Source organism: Python bivittatus, unplaced genomic scaffold (genome assembly GCF_059951505.1).
Source record: "Python bivittatus isolate LINGU-HERP-01145 unplaced genomic scaffold, Pbiv_v1 ctg000980_np1212, whole genome shotgun sequence".
NCBI lineage: Eukaryota > Metazoa > Chordata > Lepidosauria > Squamata > Pythonidae > Python > Python bivittatus.
The window spans coordinates 42,838,600-42,865,271 of NW_028277125.1; the positions used below are offsets into that span (position 1 = coordinate 42,838,600).

General features: G+C 35.9%; 1 protein-coding gene across 3 annotated transcripts; it reads left to right on the forward strand.

Annotated features, from left to right (window-relative positions):
- The first annotated feature begins 1,486 nt into the window (after positions 1-1,486).
- On the forward strand, positions 1,487-25,337 carry KLHL24 (kelch like family member 24). Of its 3 annotated transcripts, none has more exons than XM_007424734.4 (7): positions 1,487-1,629; positions 9,319-10,298; positions 11,197-11,381; positions 12,096-12,214; positions 14,728-14,916; positions 18,312-18,500; positions 19,290-25,337. In XM_007424734.4, the coding sequence occupies exons 2-7, from the start codon at positions 9,379-9,381 to the stop codon at positions 19,485-19,487; spliced, it is 1,800 nt and encodes a 599-aa protein (XP_007424796.1). In that variant the 5' UTR covers positions 1,487-1,629; positions 9,319-9,378; the 3' UTR covers positions 19,488-25,337. The 3 variants fall into 3 exon arrangements, with proteins under 3 accessions (XP_007424796.1, XP_025020225.1, XP_007424797.1); XM_025164457.2 differs by lacking the exon at positions 1,487-1,629 and adding an exon at positions 1,669-3,460; XM_007424735.4 differs by lacking the exon at positions 1,487-1,629 and adding an exon at positions 1,669-3,444.
- Positions 25,338-26,672: the final 1,335 nt, after the last annotated feature.

Below are 26,672 nucleotides of genomic sequence, written 5' to 3' on the forward strand. Positions count from 1 at the left end.
CTAATTTTGTTGGATGCTGAAAAGGACTTCAGTTTGGTTCAAACTGAATTTATGAAGTGGGTTCTAAGAAGACAGGGATTTCCACCATCTTTTGTTCACTGAATTACAACTTTGTATCTTCACCCAGTTTTGTTTTTTAGTTTAGTTTTGTTTTGGTGCCTTAGAGTCAGTGTTGACTCCTGGTGACTACCTGGACAAGTCCCTGCAGTTTTCTTGGCAAAGTTTTTGGGAAGTGGTTTGCCATTGCCTCCTTCCTAGGGCTGAGAGAGAGTGACTGGCCCAGGATCACCCACCTGGCTTTGTGCCTAAGCAAGGACTAGAACTCAAGGTCTCCTAGTTTCTAGCCTGGTGTCTTAACCACTCCACCAAACTAGCTCTCTTCACTCATTAGCTAGAGTTATTATGAATTGATTTATTTCTCTACCTATCAACTTATATCATGGCACCTAGCAAGAATACCTCTTCTCTCTTTTAATCTTCAATTTGGTTCTTGAACCATCAGCCTCTTCTGTTAGAGAATCTCAAGATATTAAGAATGTGGTGATGCTCAACGCTGATTATAAATTGTTCTTATATGCTGATGGTATTATGGCTATCCTTGATAATTATGCAATATCATTAACAAAGCTTATTGAAGTTGTAAAGCAATATGATTTAACTCTAACCGTCAAAGAATGTTTAAAGAGAGATGGTTATTAGATTTTTTTATGTTGGTGTTGTAAGAAATTTGAAGGTTCTTTAACTCATGAGATCTGGCCTTGTCCAGCTATAGCCTTGCTTTGGTTTCAAATCACTGCATATGTCAATACAATATTGGGAAGAAATATTAAAGGATCTCAATGTGATATTGCACTATATACCTAAAATATGGAATTTGTCATCTCATGAAGAGCTTTGTCTCTCTTGAGCCTGGGGTACAGCAAAGGGGATAATTTTACATAAATGGAGAGAAACTTATTCTCCTGATTTTAAGGATCCAGGATGTGAGTCTATTTTTGAAAATCTCTTTGTTCTAAAAATGAGAAGATGCAATATGTCTCTAAAGTCTAGATTTAATAATAAGTTAAGGAGTGAATTTATTTTGTATCATCATCTGTAGTTATTAGATGGATCTTTTTTTTTCTGTTAGTTTTCTTTTTTGGACACTGTTTATTTTAATCATTAGAGTATATTTAGGTTTTATTTCTTCATCACTACATTTTTGTTTGTTCTATGGTGCTGTAGTTTTTTATAGTTCACTATTAAATAAACTTTGAGAAATTAAAGCTGCCACTGTCTGCCAATACAGACATTATCATGCAGTATCGTCTTGACAGCAATAAGGTTACGCATCTCTTAGTCTTGGATCGTATAAGAGGAAATTTACTTGTTTCAACGACGTATGAAATTGCGTTGCAAACCATTCGATTAGTGAACTACATCTCCCAAGACGTCTTTCAGCCGGCCCTGCTGAGATTGGCTACCCCGTGCGTGACATCATCTGTTTTGGCTCTGAGAGGTCACATGTTTGGGGTCTCCTTTGTTTAGAGTTGAGCTCGAACTTGAAAAAGACAAAAAGAGCGAGCGAGCTAAGGAGAACGAAGGGGGAGATACCGTTGACTGTTAGTTCCTGGAAAAAGCGACAGACAGGTAAACGTCTCCACTGAACTCGGTTGCTGAATTGCCTGAGGCCAAAAATGTCATTGGGGGCCGGGTTACATTTCTACTTGAGCAGAAACACGTTTAAAACAATAATAATGCCATTAATCTTAAACAGCTCGAGTTTAGTGCTGACACTCCTTGTTTGATGATAAAACATATGATCCCCCCCCCCCCCAGTATTGCCCCGTGCCTTCGCTTTTTCCGGAAACTTCTTGTTAAATGCATTTTAATGAAATTTTAAATGTATATGGATTCTTCTCCGTAAAATCTGCAATACAGGAGGGGAAATCCTTTGATATTGTTATTTGGCTAGAGAAAATGATACTAGTGGTAATTTCTTCTGTTGCTAGCACGAAATAGACAAATAACACAGATCAGAACACCATTAGTGTTGTCGAATGCCTTGTTTATGCATCGAGGAAGGAAGTAGAGTTCATCAGGAGGTGGAAAACAATATGCGTGGCGGCGGGGGTGGGTGAGGTGCATGAAGCGGCTTTCCTTCTTGATCACTTCTTTAAAACACGTAAACGTGGATTTGCACTGTTGGCGAGAGGATTGGGAGCAACGAGCAAACAGTGATTTCGACGACTTGTGAAATTGTGCTAGATTTTCTCTTCTTTTAAGGGACCTTTCTTATTTCGAAGTTTAAATAGTTCTATTAATTACATATTCTTTTCGCTTCCTCTTTCTCGCTTCCAAGTAGTTCGGCTAGTGGTGGGACATCTATTTCTGTTTGGAATGATTACGGAACTTGTGGCCAGCAGATTTGGGTTATTTCTGAGACCGTCAGAAGATTCTCCCATTGTTCCTCCCACACACACACACACACAACTGCTTTACAGTAGCAATAACTTCTGTTTGTTGACTCTTCTACGCTTAGTGGCAAAAGCACATTCTGAGAAATAGTCCAGGCAATCGCCCCTTTCTCGGGCGCATCGATACATTCCCGGGAGATCAATCCCGGTGCCTAGAATTCCCTCCCCCACCAAATGAGGCGCTTGGCGAAGTGGCTGTTGGCTGGTCTCTCCACTGGACTAGACCAGTTTTTCCGGAGGGGAGGACAGAAGTAGCTTCAAAAACCTTTAAGCCGTCGGCGCTTTTTTAAAGGAAATAAACATAACTGCTACGAGATATGTGAGGAACAAAAAGGAAAAAGAAAAGGAAGGAGAGGCTGAGAAGTAGGAACCTATCTAAACTACTCTTTTCCAAGCTGATTCTCCCTCCCCAAGATGGTACAGTTTTCTTCTCCATCTTGACAACTAAAGGAAAGGGTGGGAAAGGTCGATGCTGATTGGCGCACACACGAGCCGAAGACGAAGGAAGAAGTGAGCGTGCTTGAAAAATTACATTCTCTAATTGGACATAAAATGCGGGGAGGCGGGGCCTGTCCCCTGCTGTGTTCGGGGTGAAGGTGAACTGGAGGATGTGATTGAGATCGCGCGCGCTCGCCTGACGGTTGCTCGGGTTCGACTCGAGGCCAGTTGTGTAACTGCTGCTGGCGCTGACATGGAGTTAAGAGGCGGTTATGTTCCTTTAAGGCTTCTAAGTAACTTATCTGTTAGCGCGCGCGCTCACACACACACACACAGTCTACGTAGCGCTCTCGCAGCCTGAGCCACTTTTTCCAGATGGCCCTCAAGGAGATCACTTCGGGAAGCAACGTGGAATTTCATTTACCAAGCCACATTCACACCCGATCCTTACAAGCACGAATTCAAAAGTGTAACTTGGTGACATCGAAGTCATCCCGAAACCATAAATGGGTCCACGCACACTGTTTACCATGTGCAGAGCTACATTTGGGTAAGGTGGAAGCCCGGTATGTTAGCCTGACTTGTTCTCTCTTAGAAAAACTGATATTTGGTTTTGGAAATCTGTTCAAGTAATAAAATGAATTTCAGTAAATTGTTGCAGCTGGGTTTTACATTTTCTAAACTTTATGCAAAACTGAATTAAAATCAACTTCGAGGCTTCTTTCAAACCAACAATCTGAATCTGTGCTTCCCCAAAATAGTATAGAATAACACAGCTTCCCTACATTATAAAACATACAGTAGAAATTAAAGATCCATGAAATGTACATTTTTATAGTTGGTATAATAATTTCATTTGACTCAGGTGAAATGAACATCAGTAAATATGCTACCTATGATTATTCATTATTTTGTTTTGTATAGTGATACCAGTTTTCATAATACTTGGGTCTGATTAATGTTTGGATGAGAGACTGATGGGAAATTCAATCTAACACTGTAGGCTAGACTGGGGAGTTGAAAAAACCTACCAAACAAAGGCAAGGACTCACACTGCATTACCAAGAAAACTACAGGTATACTGTATGTCCATGAAATCACCAGGAGTTGAGCTCTATTTGAAAAAGACTTCACCTTTTTTTTTAGAGCAACAAAGAAGAAAATACATTGGCCTCATCATAAGGAGTTGCAATTTCAAATCTGTGTTCCAGAAAAGAAAGGATCAAAGTTCCAGGGCTAACTTGATAGGAATATGAAGAAATAGAATTAGACATACTTAGACTTAAAAGAAATAAATATTAATATCGTTTGTTCCTGTAATGTTACCTAATCTGAAGTTAATCATTATAAGAAGACTGATCTAATTCTATGCAATATTTGATAGGTAAGATCAAGCTACCTAAAGTAATGTTTTCACAAAAACTACAGTGGAGGTAAAGAGGCATGGAGCATGAGACTTACCATTTTAACTCTGTTATGAAGTAATTTAGGTTGCCTTAGGCTATCCACATTCTTTCTACCGTAGTCGTTAAACTGAAATATTTTAGTTAGTTAGTTATATTTCAAATTTAATCACCACCCATCTCACGAGGAAGTCATTCTGGGCGGTTTATAAAAACAACAAATAAATATTAATTAAAATACAGTAAAAATTGTATAAAAATACAATGAAAACCAAATACATACATAAATAATAATATCTTCCAAGGTGCTGCTGGTAAAAAAGATATTAACATACAGGAGCATCTTCAAGGTGCTAGCCATTCCCAGGGTTGATTGCCCCTTTCCTTGCTCCATGCAAGTTGACAGAGCCAGGTCTTAACTGCTTTCCAGAAGGTCAAGAGAGTAGGGCCCTGCCTCACCTCTGGGGGGAGGATATTCCATAGGGCGGGGTCCACAGCAGAGAAGGCTTTCTTTCTGGGCCCCACCAGTCAACATTCTTTTATCGATGAGGTCCGCAACATACCCTCTCTGCTTGACCGGATGGGACGGGTCGATATAATGGGGGTGAAATGGTCCCTCAGGTAACCCGTTATTATTTTATTATTGTAATTTGCTTTACAAGTTTTTTTTTTAAATTATACCCACCTTTTAAAAACAAACACAATAAAACAAATAGCACATTCATAACTAAAATTCAGTAAAATAACAAATCCAATTTAAAGGCAACAGTGGGAAAAATATATTTAAAGTGGCCTGCTTAAAAAGTCCACTGAAACAAGACAGTTCACAAATCCTGTTTAGGAGCAGGAAGGAAACTCCTCAAAAACAGCCCTAAGTTGTATATTTACTTGAGAGAGAGAGATCTTTGAGGAACAAAAGAAAGGGTCTTAGGTTTAATGGTACTATTTTTAGGCAGGACCAAATGAAAGGAGATGATTCCAGAAAAACCTTTATTTCAGGCTATTAAGGTTTTAAAGTTCAAAACACTGAATTGAGCATGAAGTCAGACTAATAGCTACTGAAACAAGTAGAGGATAAGCTTTTATAAACTGATCTGCTGAGCTATGAAACTATGCCAATTACATCCTGGACCATTTAGAATGTATAAATTATTTTCTAGGACAGTCTGATATAAAATGATGCAGTTGACATACCAAGTTAATTTAATAAAAATAGAAACATTCTTGACTGCTATTGTTACTTTCACATCCAAGAAAAGAACTAGGACTACCCTCATGCTGTAAATATATTTTTTGATAGGAAATTCAGTCCAGACTAGGCTATATGAGCCCATATGCAGAAGACTTGTTCTAAAATACTGGTAAGACAGCCAGTAATAGAGTCCCAATTTCCATCAATAATGTACTTGTGTACTATTCATGTTTTTGGAGCAGATTCTCCAAAGGGAAGCTATTTGCAGAGAAGAAAATATCCTGCCATACAAGCAGAAGTCTGCTTACAGTGCATTGGGATTTCACTCAATAGAAATGCTAAATAGCAAGCCATTATTTCAAGGGCTAAACAAGTTGTTGTAAAGGCACTTTTTAATCTAATTAATTATAGGTTTAATTAAGTGGAGCTAGTCATTTTTAAGTGCCATTTAACTGAAATAAGTATAGGTACATTTTGCTAGAATTCTATGTTCTTGTTAGTAAATTGTAATGGCACAATTTCAATCCAGCTTGGAAAAAGATAAATAAATAAATAAGAATTTGAAGTAAATGACCCTTGGAATATTTTAGGGCAGGTGACAGCTGTTAAAATGAAGGTCTCTTCCAAACTTTTTATTTCAATCCCTTCCATTAGAGATTCCAGATAAACTATTAATGATATGGCTGAAGAAGATTGAAAGCTTTTGTTTCGCTTCTAAGAAATTAAGAATCAACAGATGGATTTTATATCAGCCACAGAAACAGGGAGGCTGGGGGATCTCAGGTTTAAAAATATGTTATCAAACAACACAATTAAGTCATTTGATTACATTTCTATTAGAAGACATGACTAATATAGAGAATGTATCAGACCCTGACCATTTTTTAAAAATATATACTCTTCTATCCTAAAAGAAATTCTAAAGATAACTAATACTGTAGTGACATTACCAAGACAGTTTCAGATTTGGGGGAAAAATAGTATTAATAGGTGGCGTCTCCCTCTAGCACCTCTGGTGACCTTTTTTAGGAGAGAGAACTAATATGGATTAGCTCAATTAAAATTTTTGAAGAGTTACGACTTTTATAGGGTATATGTTATTTATACCAATACTGGGCCACACAATAAGGAAAAGACTGAACTGTACAACTGAAGATGTACTGGTTGCCTGTTACTTTGAATTTTCTGGTACCAGCTTAACACTGTACTGGGTAGAGAAGTTAGGAATCCATAACTCGCTCATATACTATCTTTGAGAATTTAATATCAAATTATTTGCCACAACCAAAAGGAATGTATAGGGTATTACTGCAAAATGAAATAAGATGGAAGAGCTCTCTTCTAGTCTAAAGGATAATTAAGGGTTCAATAAAAATCAAATCAAACGTTCCTAGAGTGATAATTAAATGTTTATTTGGTCAGAATGGATTGTGAAGTAATAAAGTGTATATATTCAGCCCAGCAACCCTTTCCTATCCAATACCCTTTTGATGTTCTTTCATGCTTAGTCCCATCATCTCTCTAGAAGACAGCATAGGTAGCTTGGCCTTCTCAGCAGCTACAGTAGGGTATTGCCATCTCAGTTCCTTCTGTCTGCTGGGTACTGTTTATGCCATTGTGGCCTAAAGACATTTATGCCAAAGCCAATATCTCAAAAACTGCTTAAAGGCATTTTTAGAAAAAGTTCTCTCCATTCAGGCAAATCCAGCTGCATGAACAGTGAATAGCCTCATCTTTTTTCCAGCTTGAACCCTCCAGTATTCAGGTAAATTCCTGAACAAGGCTCAAATTTCTCCAAGTTTATATATTTACAATATTTACAGCTTGCCCTAATCAACAGGGATCCTGGGCTGGATACAACAGTGATATACAAAAAAAGAAAAAAAATGGAAATACAATTATTAGAATCCCAGTAAATCTTATAGGTACCAATAGCTTAAACTATCCTAAGAGCCAAATGTTCACTGAAACAGTACTGTTTTGCCTAGTTTATAAAATGCCAATAGGGTAGGAGCCATCCATACCTCCAGAAGAAGAGTACTTCAAGAAATGGAAGACACCACTTAGAAGGCCTATTGCCTGGCCCATATCCTATGTACCTCTCAAGTACAGGGGACATAAAACAGGGCCCTCTCTTGATTACAGACCAGGTGGACAGATACGATTCTGGCAAAGCGTTGTAAATGTAAGAACCAGCAAACTGAATTAAGCCCAGAAGTCTACTGGAAACCAATATAGTGACTCCAGGATTAGTATTATTCCAATTGGAAAGGTTTGCCTGTCTTTAACAAGACTGTTTGGGAGTCATTTCCACACATATACCTTTTGTGTATCACCAGTGGCACACACAGCTAGAAAATATTGGCCTATTTCAAACATCACTCGGCTATAACATAGTTAATTGTTGCTTTGGGTGTTTTGTTAGCCCAGCTTATTGTAGTCTATTCAATAACCATAGTTTTAAAAACCATTGGCAAATGTTATGTGGAAACCCAGCCTATGCACATTTAAGATAGAAAAATTTTGAGTGAAGACTACTTGTTTTCTGAACTTCATGAAATTTCTATAATTCTGGTTATAGAATGTAATGGTTATCATGTCCTCCAGACAGAAACGCACCTGCCTAGTTCAGTCTGTTGATTGCTGAAACAATACATCCATGTGTAACTATATATTCACATTGTTTCAGTTTCAGAGGATTTAATGGTATTCAAGTTAATGCATCAAGAGTTTTAAACTGAGAAGGGAACTTCCATTTTGATAGTTCAGAAAGCACAGGAATGAATATTTTTTAGCCTAAATAGAATGTGTAGTGAGTGATTTGCATGGGTTGAAGAGGACAGGACAGAATGAAGAGACATTCAGTCTTTCCCTTTATTCTCATCTACCCTGCCTCATTGGTGGATGGCTGCCAGTGGTCATTAATGCATCAGCAGTCCAATTATAGGTTTCCAAGATTTTCTGGGTTACTCTTTCATATTTATTTTCCCTCATGTCATGGTTTTAATGACAGGTAAGTAAGCATAGTTAATCTCATGTCTAAAATTCATGACAGCCTAATTAAGAACATTTTTAAGTGTTACAACACAAATGTTTCTTATGAATCTTCACAGCTAATTCTATTGATAATCAGTTTTTCTACTGTACCAAATAGAATTAAAAGTAAAGTAGTGGGTTATCTGTCATTGCTAAAGCCCTGTTAACTATACTGACTAGGATGATCAGTAACAAGGTATTTTCTTCCTAGAGAGTTCTGTAGCTTTTCTTTCTTCTTCTCTCCCCCAGTTTTCCTATCAGAGATCTGTAGAGAGAAATTACTTTTGCATGGAACTAGTGTCATTAAATAGTGGGCCCAGTGTGAGAATGGAGATGCTTAGATACAAAACTGTCCCTGTCTTGCTCTTATATGTTCCATTTTGAAGTGTTATGCTACTGATATTAGATGTATAAGCAAAAAGCTCTATATAGCTAAAGTGAAAGCGATGCTTGTGAGGATGAAGTTGCAGGCAACTCCATCCTCCAAAAAACACCCCTCTATGTATGAATGGTATTTAATCTGTTTCCCTTCAAAGGTTTTTCATTCGTTCATTCAATGTATTCTGTAAAGTACTCCTATGTTAAAACATATCAGGATTGGTTAGTTTAGCAAAATAGCTCAGACAGATGAGTTTAGCTTTTGTTTCACAATAACCTTCATAAATTTGTTTGCTCCTTTTGACTAAGTAACACTTTAGTCCTATTGCTTAGATTACCCAACTTATTGACAGTATTTAGTGTAATAATGTCTTTTGTAGTCTGAAATATTTTTAAAATATCTATTTATTTTTAGCACCAAAAGAAGATATTCATGAATCTATTCTCCATGATTGTATAAACAGTTGATGTAACAATGGTACTAATACTGGGCCGCAGATTGAACAGAGGGGATAGCCGGGTCCAAGAATCCCCAGTTACCAAACGTAAAGTTTTTGAAATGGACCCAAAGGCTTTATCATGCCATGAATTCTTTGATTTTTCTTCTGGATCATCCCATGCTGAAAGCATACTTCAAATCTTCAATGAATTTCGTGATAGTCGCTTGTTCACAGATGTAATAATCTGTGTTGAAGGCAAAGAATTTCCCTGTCATCGTGCTGTTCTTTCAGCTTGCAGCAGCTATTTCAGAGCTATGTTTTGCAATGATCACAGAGAAAGTCGGGAGATGTTGGTAGAAATCAATGGAATTTTTGCTGAAGCCATGGATTGCTTTTTACAATATGTATATACAGGCAAGGTAAAAATCACAACAGATAATGTGCAGTACCTCTTTGAAACATCAAGTCTCTTTCAGATAAGTATTTTGCGTGATGCATGTGCTAAGTTCCTGGAAGAGCAGCTAGATCCTTGTAACTGTCTAGGAATTCAACGTTTTGCTGATACACATTCTCTGAAAACACTCTTTACAAAATGCAAAAATTTTGCACTGCAAAATTTTGAGGATGTGGCCCAGCATGAAGAATTTCTTGAGCTTGGAAAAGATGAACTTATTGATTACATTTGCAGTGATGAACTAGTAATAAGCAAAGAGGAAATGGTGTTTGAAGCGGTTATGCGCTGGGTTTACAGAGCTGTGGAATCCAGGCGCTCAGTTCTCCAAGAAATTCTCACACATGTGAGATTGCCTTTGTTACATCCTAACTACTTTGTTCAGACAGTGGAAGTAGATCAGTTGATCCAAAACTCACCTGAATGTTACCAACTGTTGCATGAAGCAAGAAGGTACCATGTCCTTGGAAATGAAATGATGTCTCCAAGAACTAGACCGCGAAGGTAAGAGGATCTACAGAGTATCTTTCTGTTGCATTCCAAAATATAAATTTTCCATTATATTTCTGTTCAGGATGTTCAGCTGTTGAAAAGCTTCTAGCAGTTGACTTTGTAGTTTGATTTACACATAAGAGTAAACAAATGTTCTGGTTTATGCTGCTCAGTCACTCCCATTTAATTCCACTTGCTGGAGGGACTCATTAAATAAACCTAGAACATTTGTTCATGACTTGTTCAATGTTATACAATATGTGAACTGGGAAGCCTGGCTTCTTCTCTTATCAAATCATATATCAAGAACACCCCTTGTATTATTAGTAGTGTAACAAGTTTAGAGGTTCTGGTTTGCAGATACTGCAAAACCAGGGGTATGCAACCTGCTATCCTTCAGATAGTTAAGGCAGTAAATTCCATGATTTCTCTTTGCTGGTCATGTTGTCCTATGCGAGCTACAGTCCAAAAAATCTAGAGGGCACTAGCTTGGATGGGGCTTACAGATTTAATTAACTATTGTCACTGGTGGGAGGAGTCAAGCTGGTGTGCTTCAGGTGCATCAGTATACTTGTTCAATTCTATTCTCATTGATATATTGACTTAAATTCATTCTGTCTGTTTACTTGTGAACTGGGCCTGTACTCTGTATCAATCAGTAAAGGTACATCTGGAGAACATCTGGAGGGCATTAGGTTGCCTAACCTTGCTTTCATATGTGCATGTAGATTAGGAAGAGCTTTTCTTGCCTCACAGCAATACTTGGTTAATGTGAGTATCTTTTCCAAATATTTCTTTTAGGGGGCAAGACTTGAGATCTGGTTCTTGAATATAATGTTTCTGTCAAATTTTAGGTATTGTTACTAAAATTTTAAAGTATTTAAAGTGTAAATATATTGTGTGTTTGTAGATCAACTGGCTACTCTGAAGTTATAGTTGTTGTTGGAGGTTGTGAGCGTGTTGGGGGATTTAATTTGCCATATACAGAATGTTATGACCCAATGACAGGAGAATGGAAATCACTGGCTAAATTACCAGAATTTACAAAGTCTGAGTATGCAGTTTGTGCTTTGAGGAATGACATCCTTGTTTCAGGTAATCATTTTGTATTATATTGGGGGCGGGGTATGGATGAATTATTATGGTTATTTTAAAGAATGGGTCTTTTTTTAATGAGATATCTATCTTAATGTTGCTTTGTGCATTGGAGAATAGCTAAGTAAAGTGAACATACAGGTGACTTATGTATCCATTTCTGAATAACTCTGAAAACTCTTCTGCATTGATATATGTTAATTTCAAATACAGGGAGGATCCAACTTCCAGTGGGGCATCCTATATATCTGGTCTGGTTTCCACTGAAATGTTATTCCAGAAAATGTTCTTTGATAGAAAGGAGTTTTATATTCATTACTCTATGGTCAAGAATTTCTGAAAATATATGATTATTGTGCATTTTATCTTTAGCAGTATATTAGCAACTAGAGGTTGACAAAACATTTCACATTCAAAACATTTTGAGTACAAAGTAGTTATTCTAAATACTGTGGAAGCATTTTGTATTCAAAACATCTTTTGAGCATGAAATGGCCATTCTGAAGTTGAAACACTTCCAAAATGGTCAGAGCAACATCTGTCTAGCTTGAAACAACTATTTCAGATTCAAAATAGAGCATTTCAAGCTTCAAACATTTCAAAGTCAGAAAAGGTTTTACACCTTCTACCTGCAACATAGTATACATTTTCCACAGTGAGGCACAATGACGACAAAATTTGTTTAATAATAACCAATTCTATTTTTTCAAAAAGGTGGAAGAATCAACAGCCGTGATGTGTGGATTTATAATTCTCAACTTAACATTTGGATCCGAGTTGCTTCTCTAAATAAAGGGAGATGGCGTCATAAAATGGCTGTTCTCCTTGGTAAAGTAAGAGATCTTTATTAAAGATACTTAATTCCTTAAGTATGATTGCAATAAAACAACAGGAAATCACGCAGAATTCTCTCACTTAAAGATGAGGTTTGCTGTTGAAACAGATGTCATTTCAGTCTGGTTTGTAGACATATACATGGGGTTGCTGTGGAAAATGGTGTCTCGATGTCAGGTTTTTCTTATTTAACAAGTAGCCTTACTTATTCCTTACAATAATACATATATTTTAAAAAAATTAAAAAACAGAGGTGTCTTGAGCCTCTAGTGTTGTTCCCAATACCCTTCTGAGTTTTGCTCATATACTGGCCCATATGGTCCTGTAGCTTGGCAGCTCTATTTATCTAGGTGGAGATTAGATGGGTGGGTGGATGGGTGGATTTATAGCCAAAAGGCAGAAACAGAAAACACTGCTAAAGACAATGAAATAAAACAACATATTGAATAGCCAATAGAAGAGAATATATGTAGCTCAGGGTTGAACTGTGGAGTCTTTGGTGCTCTCTGAGCTTGGTTGTTAGATTGCATATGCTTCATTACCTGATTAGGTAGCATCATCAGTGCTAGTGGGTGTGGGATTTGCTCCCTATTTATATACAGTAGGCAAGCTTGCCCTCCCAGTGTTGGTGGGGGTGTGGTTTTCTCCTTGGTAGTTCCTTGATTAGGCTATTGTTTACTGTGGAATCCTTGGGGTTCTCTTAGCTTGGTTGTTTTCTTGCTAATGTTTCATTACTTGGCTAGGTAACATCTTCAGTGCACTGCTCAGAGAACCCCAAGGACTCCACAGTTCAACCCTGAGCTACACATATTCGCTTCTATTGGTATTGTTTTCTGCTTGATTGTTTTGATAGTGAATAACCTCAAGGTAGTCAGCAAGTAAATGAAGTTTATAACTATAGGATAAATTTGTGCCTTGTTTTTACTGCTGCTGCACAATATTTGATACAGTCCAAATTGAACAGAACTTGAAGTCTGAAAAAAAGTAAAATCATATAAAAGTTGTATTTTCTTCCAGAGTATTGATGAACCAAGGGTAAGATATAGGCGTTACAAATGTCCCTATAAGTCAAATCAAATCTTTATTATGATCAAAGACCAGCATAGTCCCTATAAATAGTACAATAAAATAACACATTTTGAACTGTTTTGATATCCCAGGATCCACATGGGCAAACGTGGTTTTTTGTGTGGGATCTTAAGATATCTTCCCTGTAATAATATCAAGGGAAATATATTATACCTAGTCCAGAAAAGACTTTCCTTAATTTGGGAAATGTAAGTAGGGAGAGAGAGCTAACCACTTTCCCTGAACCCTTTGTCACCCTGGTCCTGCTTCCCTGTACCAAGCTATTTACTTCTGCCTGAAACTTAGTATCATTAAATCTGAAGTGTACGTTTGGCAAGATCATATCCCAAGAATAATACGAACCCTACTGATAGGACAAAAACTAATGACAAATGGGCTATCATGTTATTCCAGCCCGATGGAAAACCATCAGCCATTATTAATGGAAGTAAATCTGAAGGGAAAAATGAGAGCTTTAGCCAATAGTTACAATTGTTTATCTGCCTTGCTGGATACCACTGGCTTGTGTGAATGATGAGCTGAGAACAGATGATACAGAATATTAGGATGTCATAATACAAGGTTTGCATCTACTTAGTGACAAGTAAATTTTAATTTTATCATGATAAAAACATTCCTTATCTATATTAGGACAAACTGTTTAATAATACTCTAGCAGCAGTTGTCCTCCAGTTTTACTTGGAAATGTTAATATTCAAACTTTGGATTATTTGCATACAATGGATGTGCTCTACCACTAAATTAAGGTTTGTTGCTAGCCTTCTTGTTTCCAATTTTAAAAAATACAAAGTTGTTATTGTTATTTTGGAGGTTATATATGTGTACATGTATGTATGTGTATAAGTAAATAAAATCTGGCGTATGTTTTTGTTGATTTCCATTTTACTTACTAGGGAAAGGAACAAATTATGCAATGCAGGTTACATGTGCTATTTGAAGCTCCTATGTGAACTGGGGAAGAATTTTGCAACCCAACAAGGTGGTAGAAGGAGGTGTTGCAGCTGATATTATTTCAGTCACAAGTATCACCAATTGCTGAACCAGTTAAGATATATGGGGTGGGGGGAGGTAGGAAGAGAATAAAACCAATTAAAAGCAAAAATAATATGCTCTCAGCTGCCAGTTTTTATACATTTGGGTGAATATTCATGTATAAGTGTCTAAATCTTAAGTGGTATGCCCTACTTGGGCTGCAAACATTCAGTCAACCGTTAGATAGCAGCAAGGAAGTACAAATAAGTCCTTAAGTCTTAGCAGCCACTTAGTGGTCATCTGGATTTTTGCAGCCTGGCTATGGTAGTCCTACATAAGTTTTTGAAAAGCCTGAGGCATATCTGAAGACTTTCAGGTTTTGTGTAACTTACATTTTTGTCACTAAAGCGGATAAGCACATGCTGATAACATTTTCCACATTTTCTTAAAGGTGTATGTGGTAGGGGGATATGATGGGCAAAATCGGCTGAGCAGTGTGGAGTGTTATGACTCATTTTCCAATCGATGGACAGAAGTCGCTTCTCTGAAAGAAGCTGTGAGTTCTCCAGCAGTTACCAGCTGTGTAGGCAAACTGTTCGTGATTGGTGGAGGTCCAGATGATAACACATGCTCTGATAAGGTTTGGTATTTGAATTAATTTTTGCATGTTAGTAATTTTTAAAAATATATTTTAAACTACATACATATATACAGACATATATATCTATAATGCTGTTCCCTGTTGAGGTAAACAACACTGTACAAAGTGCAGAAAGAGAGTAAGAAGAGAATGAAAGAAATTAAAGGCATGAAATAAAAAAGAAAAAAAGAAACAGAGCTAACTCTATATCTTTCGCTATATCTCCCCATTGTGGGGAGATGGGCGGGGACAAATTAAATAAATAATAATATCTTTCCATATATTTCTATCTTTGCAAAGCATTTTTACTCCCACCATGTCTATCCATCACTTCATATATTGCTTTTCTCTTTGAATTACTCTCCTCTTTTTTTTTCAGGAACTCACCAACTCCATCTAACTGTGACTTTCTTGGTGTTTCCCTTCCTCTCAGCCCATTCATTTTTTCTTATATTTGTTTTCTGATTCAATCTTCATTCATTTAGTTCTATGACCAGGTGACCTATATCTACTTCTGTCTAGTGGTTTCTCATGTGCATAAAATGCATATTCGTTCATCACCATTCATTCTTGATTTGCTCTTTTTTTGCTACACATACTTCTTTAATTTTATTAAAGATTATAATTACAATAGTAAAAACTAATACAAACTAAAAGAAAGATAGAATAAAAAGAAAAAGTAGAAAGTGCAAAAAAGAAAAATTAAAAAAAGAAAAGTAAGAATATAGTAAAGAAAAAGAAAAGTAATAATGAAGTGACTTCCCACCTTGTGATACATATATCCCACCTTGTGATACATATATCACATGTATAACTAATTTATTAACTTATCACCTCCCCTTAAAATATAATAAATGATCTCTTCTTCCCATATCCGATATCTTATCTATAAATAAATCCATAAAGCATCGTCATTTCAGTCCTGGTGTCAGCAAAAGTCAATTATGGGTTACCAAAAATAACAACATACTATTTTAATCTTGATCAAATAAACCAACTTTATATTCCTTCCTTTTACTTCTAAAAGTCTTAATCTTCAGTCCATTCAAATAGTGTTGTAGAATTTGTTTTCATTTTTTCTTTGTCCCTTCTCACAAGATTCTTCAAAACTTTAACAGCCTCTTTTGTAAATCTAATATAGGAAAATTATCCAGGTCACTCTCTTGGTTTATTGTTTGTATATACCTTTTAATTATTAAAACATCAGCTGGTTTCTTTTGTATGCCTAGTGTAACATCTTATCATTCTTGTAGCCTGTCATTTGTAAATCCACTTTTGATCTTGTCAGGTAAAATTTGTTCCTCTCCCATAACATCTTTTAGACACAGTCTCTCTATAGAGGTAGATGTCTTTGTTGACACTATTAACTTCTGAGTCCACTTTTCAAAACTATCCTTCAATATGTCCGATGTTAGAATATTTTGCTCCTTTCTGTAATTATAAATCGAGTTTATTGTTCTTCTCCTTTAATTATATTCTTTAGTTCCCTCTGGTGCCCAATTTTTAACATCTTACCAGGCATTTTCCCACAGGAAGGATTCTTTAAAATTAAATCCAAACTCTTATTTCAAATTTATCTGGACGCTTAATCCATTTGTAACTTTTTGAAATCAAAGTTTTAATCACCCTTTTGCTGTTTATTCCCCCCAAATTTTTTTAAATTCTTAAACTTATAGTTAAAACTTTCTTTCGCTAAGGATTGAAGGGGAACTCACCCAGTGCTGTCAAACTTGTCTATTCAAAGGTTTCTAATAGCTGAAAAGCAGTTAACAAGCAATTTCCGAAAGTGATTAGAAAAGGAAGACTGCAAACTTAGTGTCCTTTCAAAGGCGCCAACTGTGGTTTGAGCAAGATGGATATTCCCTCATCTCCCAGAGCTCTAAACCTGCTGGAGACTGCTGTCTTGCAGTCTCCTCGTGAGGAACAGCTGTCTGGAGCACTTGCGGACAATCTCAAGTCATCTCCTTGTCCAGAAAGGTTCAAAGAGCTAGTCTTACTCACCAGCTCCTCATTCTTCACCGCAGTTGTCACCTCCGTTTTTAGGGGAGCTGTCTTCAATCTGCCATTTTTTCCTCTGTAAATCCACACATAATTAAGAACTCCATTCAACTTATTATTATGCTTCTCTGACATATCCAACTCTCACTTCGATGGTAGAAAATGAAAAGAAGCATGCTCCTATGCAGTCATTTTTACTTCTTTTGACATTCATTTCTCCCAAGAGGACAAAGAAGAGAGGATATTCTCTACTACCTCTCTTCTGTCATTTGCATGTCTCAATATTTCTCCATGCTTACACTATTTTAGCCTTACACAAAGTTAAGAGTTAATGCATTTACAGTACTGTCAGCATGGCAGTCTAGTGCTACTGTGCATTCTGAGAGATCACTGGCACAGTGCTGCCACATCCATCTGTTTAGGGAGTTAATGGCGGAATGGTGGCAGAGAAAGCTGATCAGGCCCTGGAAAGAAAGAGGTATGCCTGTATCAACCTGAAACAACCAATTACTGCTGCTTTAATCCAGTGTTCTACTGGTCACTTGATTTCACTTCTAACATAATGGGTTGCAATGAATAAGCATTTTACACACTTTGCAGCTGCTGTTAAATGTCGGCTTAAAGGGAATTTCTTTAACACCAGTACAACTAAGGACAACTTGAGCCTGTTGTCCTGGGCTGAGGATTAGGTAAAGGCAACATCATGGGTATGCAGAAGAAAAAAAATACATTGCCAAGGCATATACATGCTGTGGTTCAGTGCAAGTGACAAGAGAGCCTGAGCATGATAATTTCTCTGCAACAAATAGTTTTCCCTACTTATATATGAGCAGAGAGATGGACCTTCTCATCTTGGTCAAGGTTCAATGGTTCCAGATGGGAAGGCCTAATGGCCTCACTGAGCCTGCAGGCCAGAAAGTTTTCCTTTCAGAGTTTCATGTATTAAGGAAATTCTGTGTTATCATATGCTGAAACGACTTGCTTTCAATTTTATGTTTTACAATGTGTTTTAAACCATAAGTTTAACTATGTTGGATCCAGATGACATACTGCATAGTAGTAAATTAAAAAACAAGCTTGCTAGAGAAGATGGGAGGGCACATGTATAAACCAGGGAAAGGCTAGTTTCATTCTTCTCAGGATAAACTATGGTCCCTTATGACATTCAAGTACATCTTTTATTTTTAAAGAATTGTATTTTCTAACTGAGCCAAAAAGAAAAGTGTGCAAGTTTTATAATACCTTACAGTAAGTAAAGGATAATCTTTGATTTGGTCATCATTTATTACATCATTTAGTGAATTGATGTTAAGAATCAAAGAAAGCAGAGTTTATAAACACTATATAATTTATATTGAAGAGGTACTAAAAACTAACATGTATTTCCTTCTCTTCAGGTTCAGTCGTATGATCCTGATACTAATTCTTGGCTACTTCGTGCAACAATCCCCATTGCAAAGAGATGTATTACAGCTGTATCATTAAACAATCTCATTTATGTTGCTGGAGGACTCACAAAAGCAATATATTGCTATGATCCAGTTGAAGATTATTGGATGCATGTGCAGAACACATTTAGCAGACAGGTGACAACTAAAAAATGTGCATACAGTATGCACAAGTAAAGATAAGTTAACACAGAATGACTAAATGGAAAGTGATGCAAAATTAGGAAGCTCTTTGTTTCTAAGACGCAGAAGCTTGCTTTCTATGAAATTGGTGCTGGAATAGAAAATATTGGGCTTTTATTCCATATGCCAAAATAAATTTTGCCATCATATTTACAGAAATAAGCAGGTTTTTCCAATCTAGGTTCCTGCAAATGTACAGGGTTTATTGGCTAGCATCAGAATTCTGATGGGAGATTATAGAAGTTATAGTCCAATATATTTGGAGGGCACAAAATGGGAAAGTTTTAAAGATATAAGTCAGCATAAGAATACCTGATGCAAAATTATTATGCTGGTGCTCTCCAAGGAGTTTACAGAAACCACCTCTGGACTGAACTTGAAACTTGATAGTTGTCATAAAAAAGAATTATTTGTTAAAAAATTTGCCCACATTGATATCTATAAGGGGCATAAATACTTCTCAGAAATCATAGTGCAAAAGTATATTGACAGGAAATATATATCAGACCCAACCTTAATGAAAAAAAAATGTACCAAAGAATGATGTAGTATAGTCTAGCACTTCTATTTCAGGCTTATCAGAGGTAAACTTTAAATTTCATTTCTAGCAAAACAATTATTTTAACATAACGTCTTTTTCTTTCTTTCTTTCTTTCTTTCTTTCTTTCTTTCTTTCTTTCTTTCTTTCTTTCTTTCTTTCTCTTTCTTTCTTTCTTTCTTTCCTTTTTTTGATCTGATGATCAGGAAAACTGTGGCATGTCTGTGTGTAATGGGAAAATCTATATCCTTGGTGGGAGAAGAGAAAATGGAGAAGCCACAGATACGATTCTTTGTTATGACCCTGCAACAAGCATCATTACAGGAGTAGCTGCCATGCCCAGGCCAGTATCATACCATGGCTGTGTGACTATTCACAGATACAATGATAAGAAGAATTTTTGAGTAAGAAATCAGGCTCATATTACTGCCAGGATTTGTAGGATTCATTTTTTAAAAAAAGGAACACTGCCTTTTCCAAAGTGTCATCTGGAAAGGAACGTTGTGTTTAAAGTCTGAAATGTAATCAAACATGATTGTTAAATATTTCTCATAGCTGTGATTTCTAACATGTTCTGAAATCATTAACAGTTGATGTTACTAAACAGATCATGCTCATGTTCATATTGTAATTTTTTCATGTTTATTTCAAACCGTTTTATCTGTATTTTTCATATTTTTTAATGTGATAAGTACTGTTTACTGTCAAAGACATGTGAAAATTTAAGTTTGTATCTGTGATTATGTGTAAATGTTTTAAGTAATATTATTTGCCTTTTTCATTTTATTTCATTAATTGGACTTATATTTATAGAACTGCTGTTAGAATAATTTTTAAAATATTTGAAGATCTGAACAATGATATAAGCCTATGTTGACTTTCATTTTCATGAAAGACTTTTAATCAGAAAGCATTTTAAAAAATATTTAGGTCCATCTGTATGTAGGGTCATTCAGTTAAGGAAGTGTTTCATTTTTCTAGTATATGGTATGTGATTACTTTTCATTTTACTTCTAAATGAGATCTTAAAACAACTTAGCTAAATCTTCAGAATTCCCATCTGAAATTAAGCATAGTAAGGCTCACATCATAGTTGCCGATTAGAAGTGTCCCAAAGAAACCATAATTAAGACTCTGTCACTCATTATACCAGGTCTCAGAATTGTTCCCAGATTGGTAAATAGCAACTTTAGATTAAAAAAAAAATCCAAGTGGTAAGGAGCTTTTGTTTTAAGATACAATAGAACCAACAAAAAGCAGTTGATTAATCATTCTTTGTCTTCCATTAAAGAATGAAAACATCTCCCATGTAGCTGTTACTAATATTTTCCAGATAGCCACACCTATGTTATGAATAATTTCTGAATTCTACTTTTTCTGTAGCATACCCTGTACAACTTGAATAAATTTGACATATTTAATTTAGTGTAGAAAATACATATTAAAGACATGATTTCTAGGCACAAAAATGATAAGTATACATGTAACCAGCACTGTTGTGTTGCATGTTCCTGTGGTCAGCAGTTGTATGACCATAATATGAAAAGCATTTACAGTACAAGAACATGCTTTACAAGGAAAATTCACTACACCATCTTCTATGTCAATGTTTGCTTCCTGAATATTTGCCAACTGTATGAACTTGAATATATATATATGACAAGTGCTATATGTGCATAATTTGCTATATATGATTATACTGCTCTGAATATTATGAATTTTCCTTAGACATTCTCACATAAGGAAGTTATGTATATTATTTTTACCTCTTCATTTTTACATCTGGCCATGTTCAGCCAACATACAGTTGCTTGACTGGACTGTGAGGCTTATTCTCCCATATAAACTAACATTTAATCTTTCAGTGAAATAGATTATCAGGAACTGAGTGAAGCAGGGTTCTCTGAAATATGCTTGATTAAGTAGTTCTAGTTGATTTTCAAACAGTCATTATGTACTATGTGGCCTCAAATTTCTGAAGCCTTGGAATCTTACGTAACTGTACATTCATCAAACATTTGTTTTAACAAGGGTATGGCTCAAAATTAATTATTTACTGAGTGCTTTATCTTATATATATTCATGTGTTCACAGTGGGTGCCATTATATACTTTTAGTATTGACTATACTTCTATTATTGGAAGCATTTGTGCTGCTGTGCAGTAGATTTACATGTTGTGATTATTCAATAATATATGAACTAACAGCCAAATGAGTTTAGTTTCTGACTAGAGAAATCCAGTCAAGCCCTTTTGTTCCAGCCGTGGAAGAAGAATAGATTTTCATAGACATCAAAGGGGTTGTTCCCTCTCTTGATTCCACTGAGAAGCTATTCTGTTAGTGAAAAGGAATGCATTGGATTTCACTAATATCATAAAAATACATTAAGTCAGAGGTGGACAACCTGCTGCCTTTGAGTCCCCTTTTGCAGCCCACAAAATCTCTGGCCATTATTTCTGAAAACTGACAGCACTGTTTCCTGCCATTTCAAGATTAGGAGCAAATGAAAACTACGGAGTAAGTCCCAAACCAAGTCCTATCAGAGTTAAACAAAATTAGGAACCCCATGAATTTCCCTGAAAACACACTCTTGTCCACATATGTGGTGTGATCCCACCTGCTCTGCAGCCCTTTATCCTACAAAAGCCATTTTAGTGTGACCCTTGGCCATCAAGGCTACTTCTGCATGAAATATATCACTTGACAGGTTTTTGTTAAAGCAGTATCAAAGCTGTCATTCCTATTTTGAATGTACAAAAGTTCACAAATGGCAAGTGTTGAACCAACTGGATAGACCCCAACTGCAGCTCTTTTTTTCTTGGCATCTATTTTGGAAGTGTTCCTTTTAAAAATGAGGCATGCCTGGATAATGGTATGGTATGGTATTTGCTTGCTTATTTTCAGCTATAGTGAAGAAATATTGTTTCCTTAAAACTTCTTTACAACTACAGTTTGGGTCATATTTGTTATCCTAATTAATCACAAGAAATTCCTGTTTCTAGTTGTGAATGAATCAAGCTGCAGCTATCTATCTGAAAATGTCACCAATGCATGTCACCTGTTTATACAGTTTGATATATCATGCCAAATAAATCTGGCTTGCCATCTACAGGAAATTTGCCCTATTTTACATGTTGGTTATTCTACTCTAATTTTGCATGCCTGCTGTTTTTCTCATTAGAGTCCATTCAATGCAATTCAAATGGACAAGCAGAAAAAATCACCCATTAGTTTTGTATTTACATATTTCAGCAAGAATCACTACAGATATATAATCTATATATAGTTTACTTGATTTTTTTGTAATATAGTGGAGCTTTTTTCTGTGACTTCAGCCACTGGCCTGCATTTTGATGCTGTCACATTGGTTAAATCAAATATACCCAATATTAGATCTTATAGAAATAACTTCTAGTGAATAAAGTTGCGATCCCTAGATAAACCTTTAGGGATTACCTTAATCTAACAGCTCCTTTCCTGATCTGCAATCTATATTATAACACTGTACAGAGAGCTGGATTCAAAGAGCAAAATGTGGTTTGGAGCACAGACAAGTACATACGTAGCATCTATCAGGAACAACTGCACCAAGCTGGTGAGAGACCTCAGAAAAAGATGTGCATTCCAAATCCCATTTAGTCTGTCAAATCTGGATCTCTATGCAGCCTTACTGTATTATGTTTTAATCTTAATGTGACTATAGTTCAGCTATGGATATAGAAACAGTCACCCATTGTCTGATGACAGTTATCCCATACTATATTGATTTAATCTAGAAGCCCCATATATAGCTGTACTTTTGTAGCACAGCATTTGAAAAGTCCTTCTCAAAAACTCATTAGCGCAAGGAAAACACATCTTCATAACCTTAAAGCATCCTTTTGAAAGGCTTGTGCAATTGCTTCAAAGGCCATTTCCACCTGTATGTGCATGCACAGCTGCTTTACTTTGTTAGTAAGTCCCAGTTGAAGTTTCTGGGTATGTACCATGCACACTTAGGCAGCTGGGGAGCAGCCTGCAACTTCTTCAGAAGGCAGGGATGACTGAGTGCTTTGAAGGGGCTTACACTTTATTATGCACTTCTGAATGCTTTGTAAAATCTTGCCATGTTATTTCATCAGAGCTGTGGATTCTGTGTTCTTAATCAGGGATCCTGCTAACATACCTCATTCTTTGAAAGAAAAAGCATTTTCCTTTGGTCTTTTCATTCCTATATGCAATTCTGCCATGTATAAAAAGTGAATGATGTAATAAAAGAAAAAAGCAAAATATTATGAAATAATATCTGACTAATTCTATGCCTAATTTTATAACTGAAAAGTCTATGCGACAGTACTGAGGGAAAAATAAAGCAGGTGACTTTTATTCAGATATACTAAGAATTATTTTCACAAAGTTCCTTTTTTGTAAATAAGAACTATTGTTAATGTCTAATATAAACTGAGTTTTTGTACATTGAATAATTGCAAAATGGCAACTAACCATGACCTTGCTATTTTTTGTGCGCTTTATACTGTAAATAAAAACATTTTGTTACAACTATTTCCAAAATATATGTATTTAATATATATTTAAAATTGCGCTATTCTGTAATACTCTACTTGGCTTTATATAGTTGTGGAACAGCAACCTGCTTATACTTGTGATTTTTACAGGCTTGCTTTCTGTTTACATTAGAATTGAAACAAATGGTTCTATCAAATGCAGACAATGACCGTACATAATAGTAGTTCAATAGCTCACAAGTATATATGTTTAATATAATCTAAATTGCAATAATGTCCAGGCAATTTATATGCCTGATAAAGCATATGTGCTGCACAAATTATATATTTATTTACTCCAAATACAATCCCATTATATATATTCATTTATTTCCACATTTGGTGTTAAGCTGCTGCTGCTGCTAATTGCAAATTATTTCCTTTTGTGTGAAAAGTTACTCGTTTTAGAAACTGAACCTCCATCATACCTATGCAACACATTGCTTGATCTTTGTTAATAAAGTTCTTTCATTTGTGAAGGATTCCAAAATGGTTGGAATCCAGATAGCATCATCCTAATGCTAAATAAAACTTTATTTGCATGCAAACTTTAAAAAGTATCTGAATATTATTAACTCACAAAATGTATTGGTCACTGAATTATGCGGCTGTATTATCTGGTTCTTGTGCAGTCCTGGAAATACTTTTGATTACACTGTAGCCTAGTTCTTAAAAGATTCCACCCACATTTGAGATGAGCACCTTCCTGGAAAATTTAGTGCAGGGCTGGACAACACATATGCCTCATATGACCCTTCAACGTCCCATTTGCAAAAGCCCAGCAAACCTGACTATGCTTGACAACAATTTTGTTTTGTTTTTAAATACCATTAGAAGTGGAACTGGAAGGCCTCTGGGAGATAAACTCTATTTCTACCTTTAATCTGCTCAAATGACCAGAAATCATATCACTTCCTATGAGGTCCCCAGGTGGCCTTCTAGCTGACCAAGGAAGAGTGCAGCAGTTTCCAGTTCTGGGAAAGCTGCCCATCTAGCATGTTCTATTTCCCTACATTATCATGTATCCTATCATGTCTAAAACTAATAGAAAATTTACTTTTGCAAGATCACAAGAGTGATTTAGCAATCTGTGAATTACAAGGTTTTACCTTTTAGTTTTGCACATGAGATTTATCCTTTATAACTTCCCTATGTTATAGAAGGATTTAGCTGAATAATGAAACATTCTAAAAATACCAGTACTTTTTTCTCTTCTGAACTAATGGTTTTCTGAATATTTAGAGAAATACCACAGGTTAGATGACAGCTAACCTTGTATGAAACTTACTGGGTGAAGTCTTCAGTTATAACATAAAACTTTGACTAGGGACAGTAATTCTAATGGTTTGATCACTTTATTGTACTTACCAATGTGCTTTATGAACAAATTGTCCTACTTATTTTATTGAATTATGTTAATCTTTAACTTGCATTCTTATAGTACTGGAGTGTATCAGTAGATATTTTAATGTTATGTGTATGTATTTATAAGTATGTGTGATTTGTTTTGATGATTGCTTATAAATAATACTTCTTAAAACTACTATGTATGGTATGTAGCAGTATGTAAGTGAGGGTGAAAAGCATATGATTGTAGTTTATCTTCTATAATTAATCCAAAGAACAGAACTGTATGTTGTAAACAAATCCATTTTAGTGTAATCTTTGCCCCCAAAGCCAAATTCAGAATAAATATTACTAATTTGCATCATTCTGCTTTTATTCTTTATTTGAAAATTTAGGTCTTTATAGAATTATGTAAGCTTTCATTACTTATTTGATTTAGATCCTGCTTTTCTGAGAGTTACAGGGCACTAAAAGTGACAAAGAACCTAAAATAAAACAGAGATGGTCTTTCAGATATTTGAAAGAACACTAGATGTAGTTATACAAAGTCATTCCTTGACACTGCTGCCTCCTGAACATCCAAAAACAGTTGGGACTCAACATCTCAAACTTGAGATTTCAGGAGCAGTGCACTCCATCTCTAAATGGCTATGCTTCAGTCCTACTAACCAACAGCACAACCATCTTGTCTAGATTTTTTTAAAAAAATTAAAAGATGGAATGCTGTCATGTAAGCAACAATGGTCACAGGCTTCTCAATTCTTGCAGAGGGAAACATTTATGTTCCTAATGTTTAAAGGAGCTTATTTCTACTGGGAAAAATCCAATTTCCCATAGCAATCAGTATTGTTGCCTGAGTGTTACAACAACATCTTAGTTTGGAAAATAAATGTTATTTTACTGTAGATTCCATTTCCAACTGGGCCAGGCAAATAGCTATTGTATTCACTATAACTTCTTAGTTTGGAAAATAAATGTTATTTTACTGTAGATTCCATTTCCAAGTGGGCCAGGCAAGTAGCTATTGTATTCACTATAACTTAATTATAATCATAATTATGAGCATTAGATTTCCATTTAAATTCTGTGAGTAGACTTATATAATCTTGCTTATGACTGCATTTTTCTATGCTAAAATTCAAAATACTGTACTTGCTTAATACATTTATTTAAATTCAATACATATCCTGACTAAACAGCTGACTAGAACTGCTCTCTTTTCAGTACATTCCTGTGTATACCAACTGAGATGTCTCACCTTCTCATCAAACACAGCCAGATAAAGGCTGGCAAAAGGCAAGCAGCTCTAGCTCCCTTCCAGCACGCCCTCCCAAAACCTCCTCATGCCAAGACTGCTAGTCCTGTTTCTCAAGTCTTCAGAGATAGGAAGGATGTAACTTCAGGGTTACCACAAGCCATAAATATGATGGCAGCAGCAAACTCTGGATTATTTTAGTCCCAAATCCATTGTGTAGGGCAAGGGAAAGGATGACTAGGAAAAGGACAAAACGGCCACTGTCCCACATAGTCATGCAGCAACTGACCTGCTCCTGCTTCCACTGTCATCTCAAGCCTAGATGCCAAGAACTATCACTACATCAAGCAACTGCTGGGGTTTGGCTAGCAGAAGTAGCCACCACCATATAACTATTGTCACAGTCAATTATGGAGGACACCACTAACCCCTGTTGTATAGCT